General features: G+C 45.3%; 1 protein-coding gene across 2 annotated transcripts; it reads left to right on the top strand.

Annotated features, from left to right (window-relative positions):
* The first annotated feature begins 1,835 nt into the window (after positions 1-1,835).
* Positions 1,836-16,516, top strand: OTUD3 (OTU deubiquitinase 3). 2 transcript variants are annotated; one of them, XM_024205071.2, is made up of 8 exons: positions 1,836-2,106; positions 3,809-3,957; positions 5,004-5,116; positions 8,657-8,779; positions 9,565-9,690; positions 10,461-10,557; positions 11,375-11,514; positions 12,764-16,516. In XM_024205071.2, the coding sequence occupies exons 1-8, from the start codon at positions 1,886-1,888 to the stop codon at positions 12,938-12,940; spliced, it is 1,146 nt and encodes a 381-aa protein (XP_024060839.1). In that variant the 5' UTR covers positions 1,836-1,885; the 3' UTR covers positions 12,941-16,516. The 2 variants fall into 2 exon arrangements, with proteins under 2 accessions (XP_024060839.1, XP_024060836.1); XM_024205068.2 differs by having other exon boundaries at positions 11,375-11,562.
* Positions 16,517-19,884: the final 3,368 nt, after the last annotated feature.

Genomic DNA, 19,884 nt, shown 5'->3' with positions numbered 1-19,884 from the left:
TTTTGATTCTTTTCCTTTTGTGTGTTTCAATCAATAAATTCCTAGTGTTTGGTCTGAATTTTATAGTGTGTTTGCCACTGTATTAAGCAGGCTGAGGTCTCTGTAGCTCAAACTCTGGACCTTATTTAACACTGTTTTATGTGGGTCAGTGAATAGGTTAACACCTTTGGCCCATATATTATATCTAAATACAAGAGTGAATATCTGCTTGTTCACTAGGAAAGGGAAGAAGGATGCTTCCCTGCCACAGCTGTGCTTCCCCAGGCTCAGCTGTGCAAATTAAAAAAAAAACTAACTAGAAAAGAAATCATTAATACCAACTGGCTCATGGACATAGAAAATGTTGAATTGGACTGTTAGGTTTCCAAGTCCATGGCCTCATACTTTAGTATGCACTCTGGATATTGCAACTAAATTGCACATGAGAGTTCTAGCTAGATTTTTTTAATGTTGACTGGGCAATGTATATCAAAATGAATGCCACCAAAATGATGCTAACTGTGTGCTTAATAAATACTCATGCCCTATGGGTTACTGTGAAGTTTAGTTAATATTTGTAAAACATATTAGAAGGGATTTTCAAGGTACAATTTCATACTTACCCAACTTGTGCACATGTTTTGGGAGTTGTTCAGGTGTAAAATAGCTACTTGAAAAAGCTGGTCCTAAAATGCAGTGTTCCATTGTTATTAACTAATGCTGATGCTGCATTAAGGGCCTGATTCACAGCCCACTGAAATAAGCCGCTCACTGAACATGATGACAATAAACAGCATTTTATTGGTAGAAATAAAATTCTTAATGTGGGACTTTGTATTTACCTCCATACCAACTCAGCTAATCCACAACTCTCATCTCATACACTGGATCTAACTCTTAACATCCCTATATCATGGGATCACACCACAAACTGTGTTATTCTGCTGCCATCTCATGGACAGTTTGCATTCAAATCTCTCTCTCACATGGATTTCATTAATCTGTTATTCTATCAAACTATGCTTTGTGGCAATATTTTAGGGGTGAAATAGAGGCTGATAGCCAGGTCTGCAAAGTGGTTCATGCTATATAATCATAACTGCAAAAGGAGATCCGGAGGGGAAGAACTCCAACACCCACCTGAGGAAAGGTATCAAAACAGGTGGCAACTATGGATATCTAGAGCAGCAAAGGGAGGTGCAGTGGACAGAGGCTTGCATCAAGAGTCCTTATCTACAGTCTAGCCAGGCAGATGGACTCCTGTGAAAAGAAGCCCAGTAGTGACTAAGAGTGAAAGAAGAGAGTGGATTTGAAATTATTTCCTTCAAGAAGATAAAGAATTAAGGAATAATGATATTGAATTATTTTTGCCTCCCATTTTCTTTCCCACCCCTGCCCCAACCAGGCTCAGCATCCCCCACCCCTTCCTCTCTGCACAATTTCATCCTTCCACCCTTGTCACACCAATCAGGCTCAGTCTCCCCTTCTCCCCCAACCCAGGCTCACATTTCTCTTCCTCCTTTCCCAAGTTCAGCCCTCCTCTCCCCACACTCCCCCAGGCCCAGCTTCTCCACCTCCTACCCCCAAGGCTCAGGCTCCCCTCGATCTCTGAAGCTTATCCCCCCTTTCGCACCGGGCTCGGCCTCTTCCCTTCCCCCAAACTCAGCCTCCTGTCCTCTCTCCCAGATCAGCCTTCAAGATGGCGGACCCCATTGGCCACGGCTGGGGAAGAGCCGCTCTGGCCCCTCTTGGGCACGCTCTATGGCGCTACCGGTAGACAGGCGGTCACGTGACAGCGGCGGAACGAAGCCGGCTAGGGAGGTGGCGTTCCGGCGCAGGCGCAGTACGCACAGCAGCCGGTGTAGCGGTGCAGGTAGCGTTGGGGGCTTGGGGCAGTAGCCGGGTCATGTCCCGCAGGCAGGCGGCCAAGGCGCGGCCTGGTGGCGGGGGCAAGAAGGCGGAGCTGGAGCGGAAGCGGGACGAGCGGGCGGCCCGCCGGGCGCTGGCCAAGGAGCGCAGGAACCGGGCGCCCCCGGAGGACGGCGGCGACGCGGCCCAGGAGTTCGTGAGCTTCGGCCACCAGCTGCAGGCGCTGGGCCTCAAGCTGCGCGAGGTGCCGGGCGACGGGTGAGCGCGCGGAGGCGAGGCCACGCCCCCCTGCTGAGCCCCCCCCTCCCGCACTACGCCCCCCTCCCTCTCGTGCCACGCCCCCTGCCGGGCACCTAGCTCCGCCCCCCAGCGCTGGGCACACGGCCCTGGGGGTGCAATCCAGGCCTGTGGCTCCTGTTGTCCTGTGCACACAGCCCTCCCCCTGGACCCAGGTACCAGCCCCCAAACCACTCACCTGTCCCTGGGCAGCCTGCCCCAGCCGTCCAGCTCCTCTGGCTTCCCTGATCCAGGCTCACAGCCCCCTTTGCACTCAGTGCTTCCCCAGGCACTCCTGCCGCCCGTGTGCCTCCACGTGGTTCATGTACTGTCCACAAACAAGGCTGGAAATTACTTGGACGTGCTTCGATTGTGCAGCCTTGTAGGAAGTGTTAATACAGCATGAATAGAGGCTGAGGATTGAGGGAGGGTGCGTGTAGGCTGCCTTGTAGAACTATTGGGGTCACAGTCTATCCCCTTGATTATAGTAGGACAAGACACTCTTGCAACTGTGAAACTGGCAAGAATCTTGCCAATTGCACCTTACAGTTTTTGTTTTTGTTTTTTTTTTTGTTTTTAGAAAGCTTTGAGCTGCAGCAGAGGCAAGTAATGGAGTTGAGTCAAAGGAGAGAGCCCCCCAAAATCCAAGCTGAGGCAGGGGTACAAGTGTGGAGACACCCCAAAGATCAGAAGCACTGGGGTAGAGGTTGGGGGAGCGTTCCTTCCTTCTAACATCCATAGGAGTCCTTTGTCTGGGGAGGGCAGCCTTCATATTTATCAGGTTTTTATTGGCTAGAGGGAGATCTGGAAGATGGAGGCCCCTGAACCAGGGTCCCAGGACATCACAGTGGTGGGAATCTCAGCCTCCTTTTCTGTTCCAGCAGGTGGAGATTAGGTTCTCAGTGGTGGACTGACCCTCATATTTTATATTGGCCTGTGCCTGTTAGGTGTCTCATTGACTTTTTAATCTCTGGTATGTTCCCATCAGTCTTGCTACCTGTATTTTGAATAGCAGTCGAATGCTCTCTAGCCTGATAAATAGTTCAGTTTTTATAACTTATACATATATATGCTAAAGACACAATGTCACAATATGTACTTGATTGAGGAGGGCAGGTTGAGTGACCCAGCCCCTTAAAGAGATTATCATGTTAGAGAAGAGTCCAATTCTTAACTATAGGTATATTTTAATCCCTTAATGCAGTAGTCACCCCCCTCCCCAAAGGGTTAACAGAATAGTTAACTGTGTGGAAAGTGTCACTATTCAATAACTTGCTCTTTGTAGCATCCCATCCTTTGTCTTGGCTGGGATTTTTGAAGAGATTTAAAGGAATTAGGTGCCCAAATCCCCCTGATTTCAAGGACAGTTGTTGGCCCATGAGAGACTAGTCAATGGTTTTCTACCTTGTTCTTAGTGGATAGGTGTCTGTTTCACTAAAAGCAGTACACTGTTGCTGCTAGTAGGTAAACACTTTCAGTTGCAGCAGAGATGCTGAGTACTGAGTGAGCATGGAGGTTGTGCTCCTCTCGCTACAGGCCTGACGTGCAGGGAAGCTTACTTTCCTGCTGCCATGACTGCACTGTTCCTATCTGTAAATCACAGACTCCAGCATTAATTGGGTATCTTTCACCAATGTTAAATACATGTCAGACAGACTTATTTGAAGTGTTTGTCTTTCTACAGCAACTGTTTGTTCCGGGCCCTTGGTGACCAGCTTGAGGGGCACTCCAGAAACCACCTCAAATACCGCCAGGAAACAGTGGATTACATGATAAAGCAGAGGGAGGATTTTGAACCTTTTGTTGAGGATGATGTTCCCTTTGAGAGACATGGTACGGAAACCGTGGGATGCTGGCAGAAGGAGTTATTGTGTAATTAATCCCCTAGCCAAACCTCTCGCCCTTCCATTTCCCCATCCCAAAGCTACCTTAGAGTAGCTATTCATTCTTCAGATGCAATTTGTAGATACTAAAGAGTTTTCCACCAAAAAGGCGTTAGGGGAGGGTGGGAGGCCAGGAACGTGAGCTGCTAACTGGTCTTGGTATGTACCCAAATATGGGAGCAGTTTGGAGAGGCAAAAGAAGCCTAAGGGTATATCTACACTGTAGCACTGAGGTGTAATTCCCAGGTCGGGTAGATGTACGTGTGGCTGCAGTGGCATGGGTGGTGGCTTAGGCTAGCTGCCCACATATGTACCTAGGATCTTGGACTGGGTTGCACTCAGGCAGCTAGCCCAAGCCGCTGCCTGTGCCTCGGGGCCACACTGCTATTTTTAATGTGCTTGCTTGATCAGAGCTAGCACATGTATGTCTACCCTAGTTGAGAATTGCACCATCCATCTGCAATGTAGACTCATTGTAAGTGAGTTAGGTGCCTGACTCCCATTGAATTTTAGTGAGTGAGTGCCCTCGCAACTCTTTGGGTTCCTTTGAAAAATCTCACCCTAAGCTGCTTAGTTTTAGTAGGACTTCAGATTAAGTGGAAGCCTTGCCCTATAACATTATATAATGCTAACTCTAGATAAGAGCAAAAACAGAGCCTTATCTAGACTTTGCTATAAGAGCCTGGAGAAACCCCTAAGTAACACACAGGTGATACAGGAAGCGGTTTTAGTGATTCAGTACATGGCATGCTTCTTTCTGAGTTACTACTGAGCTGACAACCTCACATATGTTAGGGGAGACTGTTGTGGGAGAAGCATTTTCTATGGTGATTAAAGACCCTCTTAATCTTTATGTCCAAATTCCAACATGAATAATCACATTCGTCTGTCAGGCTTGTTGAGGTGTGGTTCTCTTTAGCCACCAGTGTTTCTGTAGGTGTCCAATCCAAATCTCTAACCTCTTCTGTATCCATTCTGAATTTTTTTTGTTTTTAGTTGCCAATTTGGCGAAGCCTGGTACATTTGCTGGCAATGATGCTATTGTGGCATTTGCAAGGAACAATCAAATGAATGTGGTTATTCATCAGCTCAATGCCCCTCTGTGGCAGGTAAGAATCAACACTGAACTTTCCTATCTTGGTCTGGGTTCCTGCTGACTAATACAGATGGTGTTAAATTTGCTGATTTTTTTTTTAAATTACTCTTGGCTAGGTTTTGGTATGATGCTGAGTGGCTCTTTGCTTCCCCCTCCCTCCTGCAAAGTTTCTCCCAAAACATAAGCAAGGACGAAGGGGATGTAATTTAGGCTAATAAACAGCTATTGAACATCTGAAACTTAAGCATGTCAGGCCAGATCATCTTGTGTAAACTGACATCTCCATTGAGGTGAGACTTACATCACCTGAGGATCAGGCGTATATGTAGAATGACTGTGTCGATATTAGATTGAGTTAAGGTTGGGGAAGGTTCTTAGCACTGACATGCGTTAGGAGTTAAAAATAAGCGTGGTAAGGCTGTCAACTTAATGTAGGTGTGGGTGTTGTGGCGGGGCCCTTGGATGCCTTGTGTGTGTGTGAAGCTCCATCAGTCGGTGTTTTGGGGAAGTGCAGACTGAGTTAGTGCTTTTGTGGGTGACATGGAGTGGATAGAGCCGTAAACTTCTTGCAATAACTCTGCAGGCCAAATTAGCATTGGCCAGAGCAGTATTGATTTAGCTACATGGACGTAGAACTTCTGGGATGTACAGAAATCAGTCGGGTTGATCCCCTGTGTGAATTCTGTATATTTCCTCAGATGTGTCCTATTTAACTACTACTGAACTGCTTTGAAAGCTACTGCTGCTTTACATTGCTGTTTTACTGAAATCAATGAATTGTTAGGATGTACCATGTGCTGTGTATTTGCACTTGCCATGTTTGCTAGCGGTATTTTGAGTGACATTCAGGTAAATGTCACCAGCATGAGAACGTGCACTATGCAGGGACTGAGATGTTTGAGAGCTTGTTGTTAGCTTGCCTCAATCTTCTGTAATACAACAGCAAGCATATCTGTTAACCATTTCCCTTGGGAGGTTGGCAAAGTCTGAGATGACAGAAGAATGAGCTATCTCTAGGGATTCTCATAGTGAATGAATCCGTACTGAACCTTCCCTCTCTGTATTCAGAGGAGCAGCATGTGAGCATGCATCTTCAGTCCTGGATCATTCATCTGTGTGTCTGTGCTTTAGTGAGGTGGATATAAAGGAGTAGCTCTTTAGTACAACATTTAGTAGCCCAAATAGTACAACAAAATGCATAGATTAGGGCTACTGAGGAGTCAGAACACTTACCAATTGGAAGGTCTAACTGGCATTTTAAATGCACTCCAGCATGCTGTAAAGTAAACTGTTGAATGGATTTCAGAACCAGAAAAGTGTATTTAGAGTTTAGATGACCCTACATAAGTTAGGTAGCTAACCCACACATTCTAAAGAAAAAGCATTCTTCTACTATGCTAAATTAGCTAGTTACGAATCCAGCAAGAATAATGCTCATAACTCTGAGGTTCTACCATAGCTGAACTGACCAGTCAACCACACCCCTCATTTGGAACCAGAAGTACACCATCAGGCAGCAGCAGAGACCAAATAAACAAATACAGTACAGTGCTGTGTTAAATATAAACTACTAAAAAAAAATAGGAAAGCAGTATTGTTCTTCTGCATAATAAAGTTTCAAAGCTGTGTTAAGTCAATGTTCTTTCAAAAGTTTACAACTGAACTATAATGTTTTGTTCAGAGTTATGAACATTTCAGAGTTACAAACAACCTCCATTCCCGAGGTGTTTGTAACTCTGAGGTTCTACTGTACTTGGTTTCTCAGAGCATGTAGAGGCAACCACTATGCAGGAGTTCATGGATATGTTATGCAGGTTATTGTTTTGAGCTGGATGTGCAAGTTGATGTGCTCACTCTTATCAGTACATCATGTATTGCCTCAACAATTACTGCCTGAGTGTTCCCTCTTTCATGGACCATTTTCAATGCCCTTATGATGAGATTCCTTGTCTTGTGTGGCTGAATGTAGTGCTGATGAAAGGTGCTAGTTGACAGCCCTGGTGATGGAAGTTCTACCACAGAACAAGTATTTTGGGGCAGCCGTGTAGATCTCTTCCCTACAACTGCTGTTGTGCCTCAGAGAGACTGTCTTTAGGGGAGTTTATTTTCCATGCTTCACTTGGTCTCAGCAATAGAACCAGATGGGGGTTGACTTGTAAGAGAGCCACCTTAAGCACAAAGCAACCAACCTGAGAAAACCTGGTAGAGCAAGTGCTTAATGCCTCCCACTCTTATTTCTCAATCATTTCTGTCCTGCTCCAAAGCCTAGTGAAGTCACCGGACATCTTTCCATTGACACTATTGGGATTTGGATCAGCCCCTTTGATTTATTTGGAAAAAATGCTTTTTGAGATGCCTATTACACATGGAATTACAGGGTTTGCTTTGTGCCTAATGATGCCTTTGCCATTCTCCTTTGGCTTAAGGTGATTTCATTAACAAGGTCTATTTACAGTACAAATTAGCATCCTAACTGTTTCCTGAATAAAAGTGAGTTTTGGTTACTTTCTGCATATTGTCACATTTCCTGTAGCAAAACTCTATTTACAGCCCCACTGCGTCAGCAGGAAGCTTCCCTTTTGTTAGGTAGAGTTTGTCCATGTTTTCCTATCAGGATGCCCTCATGGAACTGCAGGATCTGTAGCCATTCACCCTCCTGCAAAGAAATGTAGATGTAAAGCTAGCGAAGCTTAATCTTGTTGCCATCCGGCATGTTGACCAACTTAAAAATAATGGAATGTGAATGGGGAGGTAAATGAAAAGTTGTTGAACTGGTGACTTGAAGGTGAACAGTCGTTAAAAGAAATAAATGGAGGACACTTGTTTGAGATCTCAAATCCTTAACAGGACAGATGTATACTTCAGCTACAGATATAGTCTAAAGGAGAGCAGGAAAATGCTCTTAGTTGCTTTCAGAAACGTGGAGGAGTGAGCATTCTTTGTGCTGCTTTGGGTATTGGTCATCTGGTTTGGCAGGTAAGTAAAGGAGGAGCTGACTTACAAATATTCAGTTATGAAAATGGATCTGATTCTCTGCATTCCACTTCAGAGTTGGGATCTTAAACATCTTTTATGTAAAAAAGTTTAAGTAACTTAAAATATCAGGGTGCCTACCTATACTTAGAGCTGGAGTTATTCTAGCAGCTGTTACATCCATAGATGCGGCTAATTCCCAGGCTAGGTGTCTTTTCTACAGATATTGCTAAGCTTTGGCTGGCACAAATAAAAACTTTCGTTTTCTTTAATGTTTTCCAGCCCTGCTCTAGTATTAAAGAGCAAATTGACCAGCACTTGATTTGTAAAGTCATAAGAATCAAGCAGCTGACGTGGCTTCCTAGCACTATAGCTTGCATATTATGGATATTATTTTAGGTACATCTGGACTACTGGCTATAAATGTTCCTTAGTTAAAGGTCTTAGCTATCTAGGTAGTTTCCTAGGTCAATGTTTTGTATTAAGCTTAAGCACTGCTTGTAAAAAATTCATATGCTCTTCAGAATGTAAAGTTGATTCAATTCTAAGGCCTCTTTGGGAATCTCTCCATCTTCCTCAGATTCGAGGCACGGATAAAAGCAACGCAAGGGAACTTCACATCGCCTATCGGTATGGAGAGCACTACGATAGCGTGCGGAGAATAAATGACAACTCTGAAGCTCCCGCACATCTTCAAACAGAGGTCGGTGATGACAGAACGACCTCCTCTGGTCTGGTGTGGGCATCAAACCAGAGTCTGGGTCTCCAGTTTCTGCCAGCTTGATTTGATTGAATGTGTCAAAAGTGGTGGTCTTCGATGGTGTGCGCGCGCACACGCGGCACCCTCTCATTGACTGTGTTGGTGTTGAGCATTGGGGACATAAATATCCCTCGGTCATTATAGTTGGTGATGTCCACTTAGCAGGCGGTTGGAGAAAGTTTCTACATTTACAGGACTGGGATGCGGGAACTACTGAATTCTAGTCCTGGCTCTGATCAGTGCTGAGGGCCCAAATGTCCTTGAACCTCGTAAACATGTGATGCGCATGCACCTCCAATGTAAAAAACCAAGGGGGGAGATGAAGGTGAAACAGCCTCACTCCTGAGCCGTCACTGTCCCTCATTAACTATGGAGGGTTAGAGTGAGCTGTCCTGGAGTCACGGTGCATGCAGTTGTACAACATGCACCTTGTAAGTGAGGTTAAGTCCTTGAAATTTTCTTTTATGAAGTCTGCTTGCTATACATAATCCTATAGCATCAGAAGCTTTTCACCATATAATGCAAGACTCGAGCAACAGTGGAAAATGATCCAATTTGTTTTTTTTAAATAAAGGACACCCCAGGCAAAGGTATTTAATTCTCTAGCCAAGTTCAATGGTCAGCACTAGGTTTCCTTTGTCATGTCTTGAAATGACAGTATCTTCATATGCTATGGGACTCTGATTTGACCCAGGCTGGTACTTTTCATGGTTTCCTTGTCACTGCAGATGCTGTGTAAAAATGAATCTAATAAGAGGGAGAAAATCAAGCCACAGAAGGACGAATCTGAAGAGGAGTTACAGGATGAAGTGGAAGATGCTGTACAAAAAGTCTGTAATGCAACCGGGTGTTCGGTCAGTATTTAGTCTAGTCTTCATTTCGGAGTGATGCACACAATGAAGGGCACCTCTTATTACATGAAAGTTGACCTGCAAATGGTTCGTGGGCTGATGCTGCTGAGCAGTTTCAGCATCAGAGCTGCAAGTCACTGGTCAGGGCTTACAAGGGATATGCTTCATAATACAGGTACGTTAGTGACAGAGGAAGTGTATTTCAGGAATGACTAGATTTGTGGGTTGTTGTTTTTTTTTCGCATGTCCAGCTTGAGGGCCCTTGAAGGGGCCAGATTTTCAGAAAGCGCTGAGCATCCAGTCTCTGAAATTCGGGCCCTTGAAGGTATCGTAAGGTGGGCACCCAAAATCCCTAGTCACTTTGGCCCTCATTGTTACATAGCTGTAATTAGCAGCTGCACTGTCCCTGTAGATTGTCATCTGTATTATAGTAGTTCCTAGGGGCCAACCAAGAATCAGGCTCTATAGTGCTGGGGTACATACAGACAGAGCAGGGACTCTCTAGTACTCTGAAGTGCTTCGATTATGCGGGCTATACCGTAGCACATCAGACTCGTGTGCATGACTGTGCAGTCAACTGAGGTTTTGGATTCGGCTGCTGAGTTTAAATCAGATTTGTCACTTACTCTGCCCTACTGAAAACTAGAAACGTGTAAGCTTATAAGAATTCCCCAAACAAGATTTGCTTTTAGCTAGAACGTATAGATAATTGTTTTAACAGGTCTGAGGGGTTCAAATCTATCCCACGTATTAACATCTCTATTTGTGGCTAGGATGTTGATTTAATCATTCAGATTCTGGAAGTGAAGAACTACGATATTGATTCTGCGATATTTGCTGTTCTTCAAGTGAACAAAGTGAAAAGAATCTGTAAGTAAATGGAGGATTTTTTAAATACTCTTGTGTTTCTGAAAAATACTGGCAGGAGGGCACTGGAGACAGAGGTGCTCTCATTATCCACATGACAGGATAGCACTGGCAATAACAGTGCAAGCTTCTCCTCAGCTGTCCCACCAGGGTGCCTCAGCCCTAGCTTAAAAGGATCACCTGTGAGGGGATAAGGTTAAACTTCTACTCCGATCAATGTTTGGTGACTCAGCCGAGGCTTCCAGTGTGGTGCCATCTATGAAGCTGGTTTCAGTGACTATGCTAGGAACTCGAGTGAGCCCACCAACTGATTTCCTCTAGGACAGCGAGCAGCTAGCCCCAACCAACCTGTGCTGATGACTTAATATTTACAAGGCTCCACTTCAGATTACGATGCCATTCAGTCCCTCAAACAAATGGATTTTCAGTGTTTACGAATTGATCTAATTGATTCTAAACCTGCAATTCACTCAGGCCTCTGGTGTCCCTTCACCTGGGATGTTTAGGTCCTGAGGATCTCTTCCCCACAAAGTTAATAAAAGCCTGCTACTGAAAGGCAACAAGGGTCAAGTGCATTCTTGTACATATGGTCCTCTTTTGAACCTTGCAATGGGTGTGAAATTTGAGGGGTCCAAAAAAATCTCTGTGGGCTCCATAAACCGGTTACCATGAGCAGCCCCATAACTAGCTAAGTAGTTTAAGCAGCATAGGCCACCCCCAAAATTAAAACATTGCAGAAAGCCCATTGGGAACCCAGTGACATTCTGTAACCAAGAGATGGATTGTATCAGTGTCTGAGTGAAATCTCTTCCCTTGATAGATTCTGAAGAGGAATATGAGACCCAGGCCAAAAGTAAGAAGTCACAGAGCTCAGCCTTGTGGGAGGAGAATGGAAGTGGCACCAGAATCTTTGGAAATCAGGGATTGCATCAGGATGGAACAGAAAACAACAAGACACAGGCTAGTCCAGATGAAGAGAATCAAACCAACAAAAAACATTTCCCAAAGGTATCCATCGGGAGGGCTGGGAGCAGGTCAGCTGTAGGTTCAGTGGAATTCTGACATTCTGGTGAACTCCTTGATTAAGGTTTAACCCTGGAAACATTTTGCCCATGTATACAAACTTGCTGTATTGCTGCAAGAAATGCACTCCCTGAATTTGCTAGCTGTACTGCTGGGATCTGATCTGTGTCAGATCATGCTCTTCTGACAATGGGGAACAAGAATGTTACGCTATCATGTGGCCTCTTGTTTCTCAAAATGAGAAGATGCTAAAATCCTGGGAGAGTGGCTGTGTGTCTCCGTTCAGGCCTCTGCTTTGTAGCCTTGTGCTTTAATATCATCCCGTTTGCCTCCCTATGCTATAGAACACAACATATTCCTCTGTCTCTTGAGCAGGGCCTATGGGTAGGGCCCTACCAAATTCACGGACCATGAAATCTGGTCTCCCTCCATGAAGTCTGGTCTTTTGTGGGCTTTTATCCTACACTATGCAGATTTCACAGGGGAGACCAGCGTTTCTCAAATTGGGAGTCCTAACCCAAAAGAGGTGCAGGTGGGGTCACAAGGTTATTTTAGGGGGATTGTAGTATTGCCACCCTTACTTCTTCACTGCCTTCAGAGCTGGGCGACCAGAGAGCAGTGGCTGTTGGTCCGGAGCCCAGCTGTGAAGGCAGAGCCGCCGCCAACAGCAGAGCAGAAGGAAGGATGGCACGGTATGGTATTGCCACCCTTACTGCTGCGCTGCTGCCTGCGGAGCTGGGATCAGTCAGCAGCCGCCGCTCTCCGGCCACCCAGCTCTGAAGGCAGCAGCGCAGAAGTAAGGGTGGCAATACCATACCATGCCACCCTTACTTCTGCACTGCTGCTGGCGGTGGCTCTGCCTTCAGAGCTGGGCTCCCGGCAGCCGCTTCTCTCCAGCTGCCCAGCTCTGAAGGCAGCGCTGCCGTCAGCAGCAGCACAGAAGTAAGTGGTAGTAGTACCACAACCCTCCCTACAATAACTTTGTGACCTCCCCCACAACTCCTTTTTGGGTCAGGACCCCTACAATTACAACACTGAGATTTCAGATTTAAATAGCTGAAATCATGACATTTATGATTTTTAAAATCCTATGATCATGAAATTGACCAAAATGGACCGTGAATTTGGTAGGGCCCTACCTATGGGTATTTGAAGGTGTATTTACTGTTGGACTCTTCCTTTTAAGGTATCCAATAAACAAAGGAAGGAGCAGCAGCGGCTAGAGAAGAAGAAGCGGCAAGAAGAAAGGCACCGGCAGAAAGTCCTGGTCAACAGGAGTAACAATGCAGATAACAACAGGAGCGAGACAGACTCGGATACACAAGTCACCCTGGTGAAGACCCTTGCAGCTCTGAACATATGACTGATGTATTGTGTGTTCTTTGATGGAATAAGTGAATGGCAAATAAGACTGATCAGGAAGGGCACTGAGCTTTCAGACAAAGCCATCTTCAAAGCAGATTCCCTAGCACCCCTCTATTTTTAAACAACGTTTCTATGGGGTTCTCTTAGCATATGCTAAGTTGTCTTTGGTTCTCCTGCTGTGGGAAGAACAACTCTTCAGTAACACTAAAGAACATCAGCCAAGCTTGTGAGGGATGGGCAATCGAGGTTAAGTAAAGTGAAAAGATTGACACTTGTTTTTACTATTCTTGAGACAGAATCTAGTCAACCTTGATCCATCACCCCACACACCTTGTGTGAATTTTGCTTGGCGGTGTCACAATATTACTTAAGTTAACTCTGACTACATTTTACTAAGCTCAAGCATGGAAGAGCTCTTATTTTAAATTACTGTGCAGGAACATTTTAACTGCTCCCGACTCAGGAACTCTTCTTTCTCTATTTAAATTCAAATAGATTAGGACAAAATTCCCAAATCCCTTTCAAAGCTAATCAGCCAAATGCTGCACCAGACATGTTCGATTCCTTTCCCTCCCCACTTGTAACTTGATAGCAAGTTATAGTCCAGATAGAGCTGCTCTTGCTTTGGTGCACTAAGCCATATGCTAAATGTTGCTAACTATTAGAGGAGATAGGGATGGTTGGGTCTATGCTTGTTTTTTGCACAGAGAGGGTGAACTCTTAAGTCTGTAGCTGCTCTGATCTGCTGGCAACCGAGTTCCCCTTCTGACAATGCTGCTCCAGTAATAATAGGGAGATGCCAATGTATTCCTGAGGTTGCCGGGTGGATTTCCCCAATCTGGTGAGGTTTAATAAGATGATCTTTTACCATAAGCAGGTGTAAGATTTCTATTGTATAGTAACAAAGATGTGCTGGTGTTTCGGACCATCCTCCACCTTGCTCCTGAGCATTAAGGGCTAGAGTCCAAAAAGGGAACTTGACTGTCTTTAATCTCCAAACTAAGTACCTGTAGCCAATGGATCAAAAATCCTGGGAACGAGCTTCCAAGAAGCACTGGGAGACCTGCCTGCTTTATTCCTCCTAAATCAAGCTTTTCCTAGCTTAGATTCTGCTTGGATAAGGTCACCAAGCACCACACAGTATAATTGATAACTAGAGTCTGAACCCTTTGCTGCTTTCCACAAAGATTAGGAGCCTGGCCTAAACTAGGGCCAAATTCCACAGTTCTTAACTTGATGGTGTGAAGCATTGGACATCACTCAAGTGTTTGGACCTGCATCAAGCTTTAAAAAGTGAAGGATGGGGGGGGAACCCTTACTCAGAATAAAGTCTAAGCAGAACATTTGAGTGAGATGAGCTTTGAAAAGTGATCCTAGATGTCTTAATCATCCTACATTGGTACTAGAACATATGTAGACGTGAAACATACAAATGTCCTTTTGGCTTAATTGTCAAAGTCTTCGTTAGTGGTTCTTGGTTTCCTCTTCCTGTATATCAGTAAAATTTGAAGCACTAGAAGAAATGGTGCTCTGTTTGGTATGCTAGCAATATTAACGGTTGTAGGAGAAAAGTAAAACTGTGAACTCTGACCTTGGAGGATTGTTTGTCCATCCAGTTCTGGATGCGGGGTAGGGAGAAAGTTGTTCTGAAAGAAAGTATAGCTACTAGATGAAGGTTGCTTCCAGCATAAGCACAGAAGCTGCCTGACCCTGCAAAGTCCAACCTTGTTCTTAAAGAGATTAATTGGACTGGCTTTTTCACGTAGCGCTACCAGATCTTTAGTGGGAGGGGAAGATACTTAACTATGGTATCTGAAACTGACTATGCAATAGAAAATGCTTTCATCTGTGAGTGTAAAGGAATTAAACAAGCTCTTATTGCACTGGACTGATTGTCTTGTTAAAGCACTCAACTTCACTCCAGCAAGCTGTGTCAAGAAATCCAACCTGTAGTAGTTGAGGGTCCCAAACTCTCCTGCCCTCTGTGGTACAGACTCTCTGGTCTGGCTGATGAAAATTCTCCTGCCTTTAAGATCTAGAACATCTCTGGCAGAGGATTTCCCTGTACTTTGTTCCTCCAGGAACTTGCTTTCGTGCCTGTTGGCTAAATGAGATGGCAGTTATCCTCTAGGTGGCAGGCTGTGAATAGCCTTCACAGGGAGAAGATCAGCAGGATAATGAGCAGCGAATGAGTTGGGTTCATTCCCTTACAGCTTTTATTGTCAAGCTCTTTGGTATGGAGCCAACTGCTACATGGTATTGGGTGTCAGGTCAGCGATTTTCCCCTTGCCATCATACATTAGCGTCAGTTCCCACCCCCGTAGCAGAGACCATCTCCATCCAAGAAGCCTGCGATTTGAGAATCCTCTGGTTTTATCAAGGTGGCTACTTTGTACAAAACTCATTGGGTTTAATGCTAGATGGGGACTTAAATAGCTCAGGATAGGCAGTGGTATATGGAGACTTCCAACTCTAGATCTCTCTGGATGCAGATACAGCTTTACCAATGGTGGTTGTTTAGTGGCCGAGGTGAAATGAATAAGTTTCAGTCCGGCTAGAAAGATACTATCATCATGGGCACTTGGAGGCCTGGGACTGAATGAATATTGGTTACCTCTGGAGTCTGAGAGGTGCTCCTTCAAGAGCCGTTTAGCAAACATTGTCCGAAGATTTTACTATTGCTGCTTGTGATATACCTATTTGGATAGAAGGTTAGCTCAGCAGGTGCAAACTTGCATAGCTCCACTGACTTTGATGGCGTTAAATTGGTAATGTAAACCAAGCCTATGTCTGTATAACTGTTGCTAGTTATACTGACCTACTCCTCACAGTAGACCATGCTATGGGCTTCTCCCATCAACATAGCTACCGCCTCTCAGAGAGGTGGAGTACCTCTGCTGACAGGAGAGCTTCCCCATCGGTATAGGTAGCATCTTCATTATGCGCTACAGCACTGTAAGTGTAGACAAGCAATTCTTGCCAAACTATGCAGGTTGAGCATGTGGTCAGTTGTTCCTTAATGCTACCAATCCAATACCTTCCTCCAGTAAATGTAAAGAGAACACACCCCCATAGCAGTTAAATTACATTGAAAGTAATAAACTCTTGGCTGGAGGTTGCACACGGTAACGAAAGCAGGCTTGGGTTTGAGTGTAAGTGCCAGGGAGGCTTCCCCTATCGTTGGCTGTGCACTAATTCTCGTTCCTTTCTGGTGATAGCTTAACCCTCCTTGGGGAGCGGTCAATCCATCTGTTGACTTACCAGTGGTTTTACCTCATCTGCAGTGCCTGAATATTAGAAAAGTCACATGACCTGGAGTATTTGCATCCATAGTAACGCTCCAGATGTTCCTAATTTCCCTTGGATTCTGTTGAAACTGAGTAGGGAATCTTCTCTTCCTTCCTACTTCAGAGCATTCTGTGGGGCTCCTGCCCCGGTCAAACCAAATGTCGGTCTCTTTTAATTGAATACTTAGTGCAATAGACGCTGCAAAGATGTGCCATGAACTATGAGAATGAATTTTTGTATATTGCTCAAGTACAGATTAAAGGCAAAATTTTCAGATTTACTAAAAGCTGGCTCACTTCATTTTGTTGAGTAAGAATGTACTAGCTGACACACCCAAGCAATCGGATTCTCTCTGGTTCTGCTCTGGTCCCCATTACTGTAGTATGGGAGTGTCTCAGTGTTCAATGTATTTATCCTCAACACCCAGTGTGGTAGAGCAATGGTATTATCTCCATTTTACAGAGGAGGAACAGAGGTCCAGAGACACTAAGTGACCAGCCCAGTGTGAGGCAAGCATGAACTGTGCAACACCAACTCTATTCAGGAGCTGGCTAGCTCCATTTTGCCACCCCTTCACGCAATGGTATTGTGCTATAAAGAGGGCCAAATTAACAACCCTGCAGCAGAAAAGCTAGAGCAGGGCATGGATTGTGTACACTTTCCCATAGTGACTTAGTTCTAGGATTACCACCTGTGTGTCTTAAACTACCCTTTAAGGGTATGTCTACACTACCCGCTGGATCTGCGGGCAGCGATTGATCCAGCAGGGGTCGATTTATCGCGTCTAGTTTAGATGTGATAAATTGATCCGAGTGCTCTCCCGTTGACTACTATACTCCGCTGCCGCGAGAGGCGCAGGCGGAGTTGCTGGGGGAGCGGCAGCAGTCAACTCACCGCAGTGAAGACACCGTGGTGAGTAGGTCTAAATATGTCGACTTCAGCTACATTATTCACGTAGCTGAAGTTGCGTAACTTAGATCGATTCTTCCCCCCCCCCCCCATTCCCAGTGTAGACCAGGGCTAAGTTCTATGTGGTTTGAAAATTCTAAGCATTTCTGGGTGCTAACCTTAAAACAAGTTACTCTTACACCGTAGATCCAGGAAATTATCTATGTCAAACATCCAAGAACTTCCTATATCTGCACCAGACCTGCTCAAAGACTACCACTAACGATCATGGTTTACAAGCCAATCTGTGAGTTACGTTACTTCATTCAGTGAAGATACCACAAACCAGTTACCAGTGAATGAAGGCAGGCCTCCCTTAGACAGCTAGCTGACGCCATATAACCAATAAACACTACTTTTAAAGAAGCTCAAAATGATTTCCCTGATAATAATTTTGAAGATGCATAAGAAGCAGGGAAGTGCACCAAGCAAGACCCAGCTCCTCTGAGCAATAGTGAGGATGATGAACCCTGAGTTATCCCCAATTGCCAAGACGGTGTGTCTGGGGAAGTGATTTGTGCCCTGTAGATGAATCCCAGCTGGTAAAAGCATTGTCACCTTGAAATCTGGGCGGTTTTAAAGGGAGTCTAACCGAGTGTACCTGGCCTGTTTTCTGTACTACTCTGATGGGTTTTTTAAATCATGAGTCTTCTAAAAATGGTTTTTCTCTTGTCTGTCACTGTGCCAAAACCTACAGACAGGTGAAGCTGCCTGGATACAAAGCACCGCCAAACACAAAGGAAAACGATAAACCACCTCTTTCTAATCTGTCTTTTCAACTCATTTGTTACTATAAGCAGCTACAAACTTTTCCTTAGTGGAGGTAAGGGGACTTAGCTGCAGCATGTGTGTAATCCCATCCCTTTTAAGCACTTTGCTGAATCTGGGCCATAAATCCAGCTTGTTTGACTTGCTTTCATTTATCCTCTTCCGTTTTGCTGTGCTGGTACCTAAAATAAAAGAACTGGAGCCTCCCATCACGTATGCAACACTAGAAGGCAGTTCAGGATGAATCTTCTCTAGCAATTGAGCCATCTAATCTTTCTCTGTGACAGCTGTTTGCATTTCCCATTAAGATGAAATTTAAGTACTCACTATAATGGGAGGAGCCCCGTCCCTAAATTACAACGGAAAGCAAAGGCCCTTCAGTGGCTCTAGAAGAGTCTGGAGTGTTCATTAGAAGGAAAAGTGAGCAAGTGGTTTAAGGGTAAGTCAATATGTTCAATTGAGGGGTAAGTTTGAGGGGAAGGTGGGTGGGAGATACATTAGTAGCTGCATCATTCCTGGAGAGGGTCTCTATGCTAACTAGAAGGGAGAGATGACTGTCCTAGCTTAGCTGGTGTATTTACAGTTTCACATTGATTTAATTCCTCGACACTGATATTGGCCAAGTCTGTTCTGTTCTGGATGATTGTGGCCAGGCTCAACAACATTATTAGCCTCTAGTGCACAGAGCTCCTCCACTGTTTACTAGAACCACCCCCAATGCAGCTCTGTATCCCTTGTTTGCCTTCCTGTGAGCAACTCTGAGCATGTTCCTAGCCTGTGTTCTCTTAGAATGGTGCAGTGCTGATGTAGGGGAGAGGTACTTGCGAAGGCAGTGTGTGTCCTCCCAGTGCTACCCCCCTGTTGCGCCTGATCACTACCAGTGCCAGAATGTGGTCAAGCTGCCCACATCACAGAGTCAAGTAGGCCTACAATCAGCCAAGCTTGTTCCCAGCCTCCAAGCAGTGGTAAAGAACACAGCGATCATGCAAAATACAACCCTGTTGAAACAATAGATTGGAATAGATGTTTGGAGGGGGAAAACTGCCTGGGAAGGGCCCAGAGGGATGTTATCCTGCTAGGCAACACGAGAGGAGCTGTAAGATCAGGCACAAAACAAGAACAGAACTATCAGCAACAATATTAACTACCCCTGCCCCCCATACACAGCTGATAGAACCACCAAGGGCAACTTCTCAAACTCAGCTGCAATTATTTAATAAGACTAGGAGAAGGGCAGTAAGTACAAGCCCCTCCCTCCCATAAGGCCCTTTCCCCTTGACCTCAAGGCACTAGCTTCCTACCAGGTCTATTGAGCGGCTTCCTTTCAGCGGTCTGATCTGCCCCGTGGAGTAACCACGCTGCCACAGCTCTTCTCTCCTGTTCAGATTTTACCATGTTCTGGATCTTGGAACAGTTCTGTAATACAAACAGCTCCTCGCTACAGATCAAAGGAATCCTATGCAGCTACAGACAAGCGGCCATGTCCAAATCCCTTTGAAGCATCGCGCCTCTCCTGGAGAGGGTTCTACGCCAGCCACCCTTGCTGCTTCTACTCAGCTGGATGCTCCCGATCTGGCTCCAGCTCTCCCACCCACCTGCAGAGGGGTCCCTGCAGTTCAGCATGATACACTCAGCGCAGAGATTGCATCAGGGGAACTCATGAGGCAAAAAATGGTGACCATATTCAGAAGGGATAACGTGCCAATGTTTGGAGGCCTGGGGACAAGACCCCCGTATCTGCTAGTTCTATTACTATTTGTATTACAGTAGTGGCTGGATGTCCCACTGAGATCAGGGTCCCATTGTACAGCGCCTAGCACAAACATAGTGAGAGATCATCCCCGCTCTGAAGAGCTCGCAGTCTGAACAGCCAAGGGAGAGAATAGGTGGGAGGGGAAATGGAGGCCCCAGCTCATCACAGGTTAAATACCTGTGAGC

The sequence above is a fragment of the Terrapene carolina genome, unplaced genomic scaffold (assembly GCF_002925995.2).
Source record: "Terrapene carolina triunguis isolate 2854851 unplaced genomic scaffold, T_m_triunguis-2.0 Scaffold714, whole genome shotgun sequence".
Classification (NCBI taxonomy): domain Eukaryota; kingdom Metazoa; phylum Chordata; order Testudines; family Emydidae; genus Terrapene; species Terrapene triunguis.
This window is presented reverse-complemented; position numbering and strand designations above follow the sequence as displayed.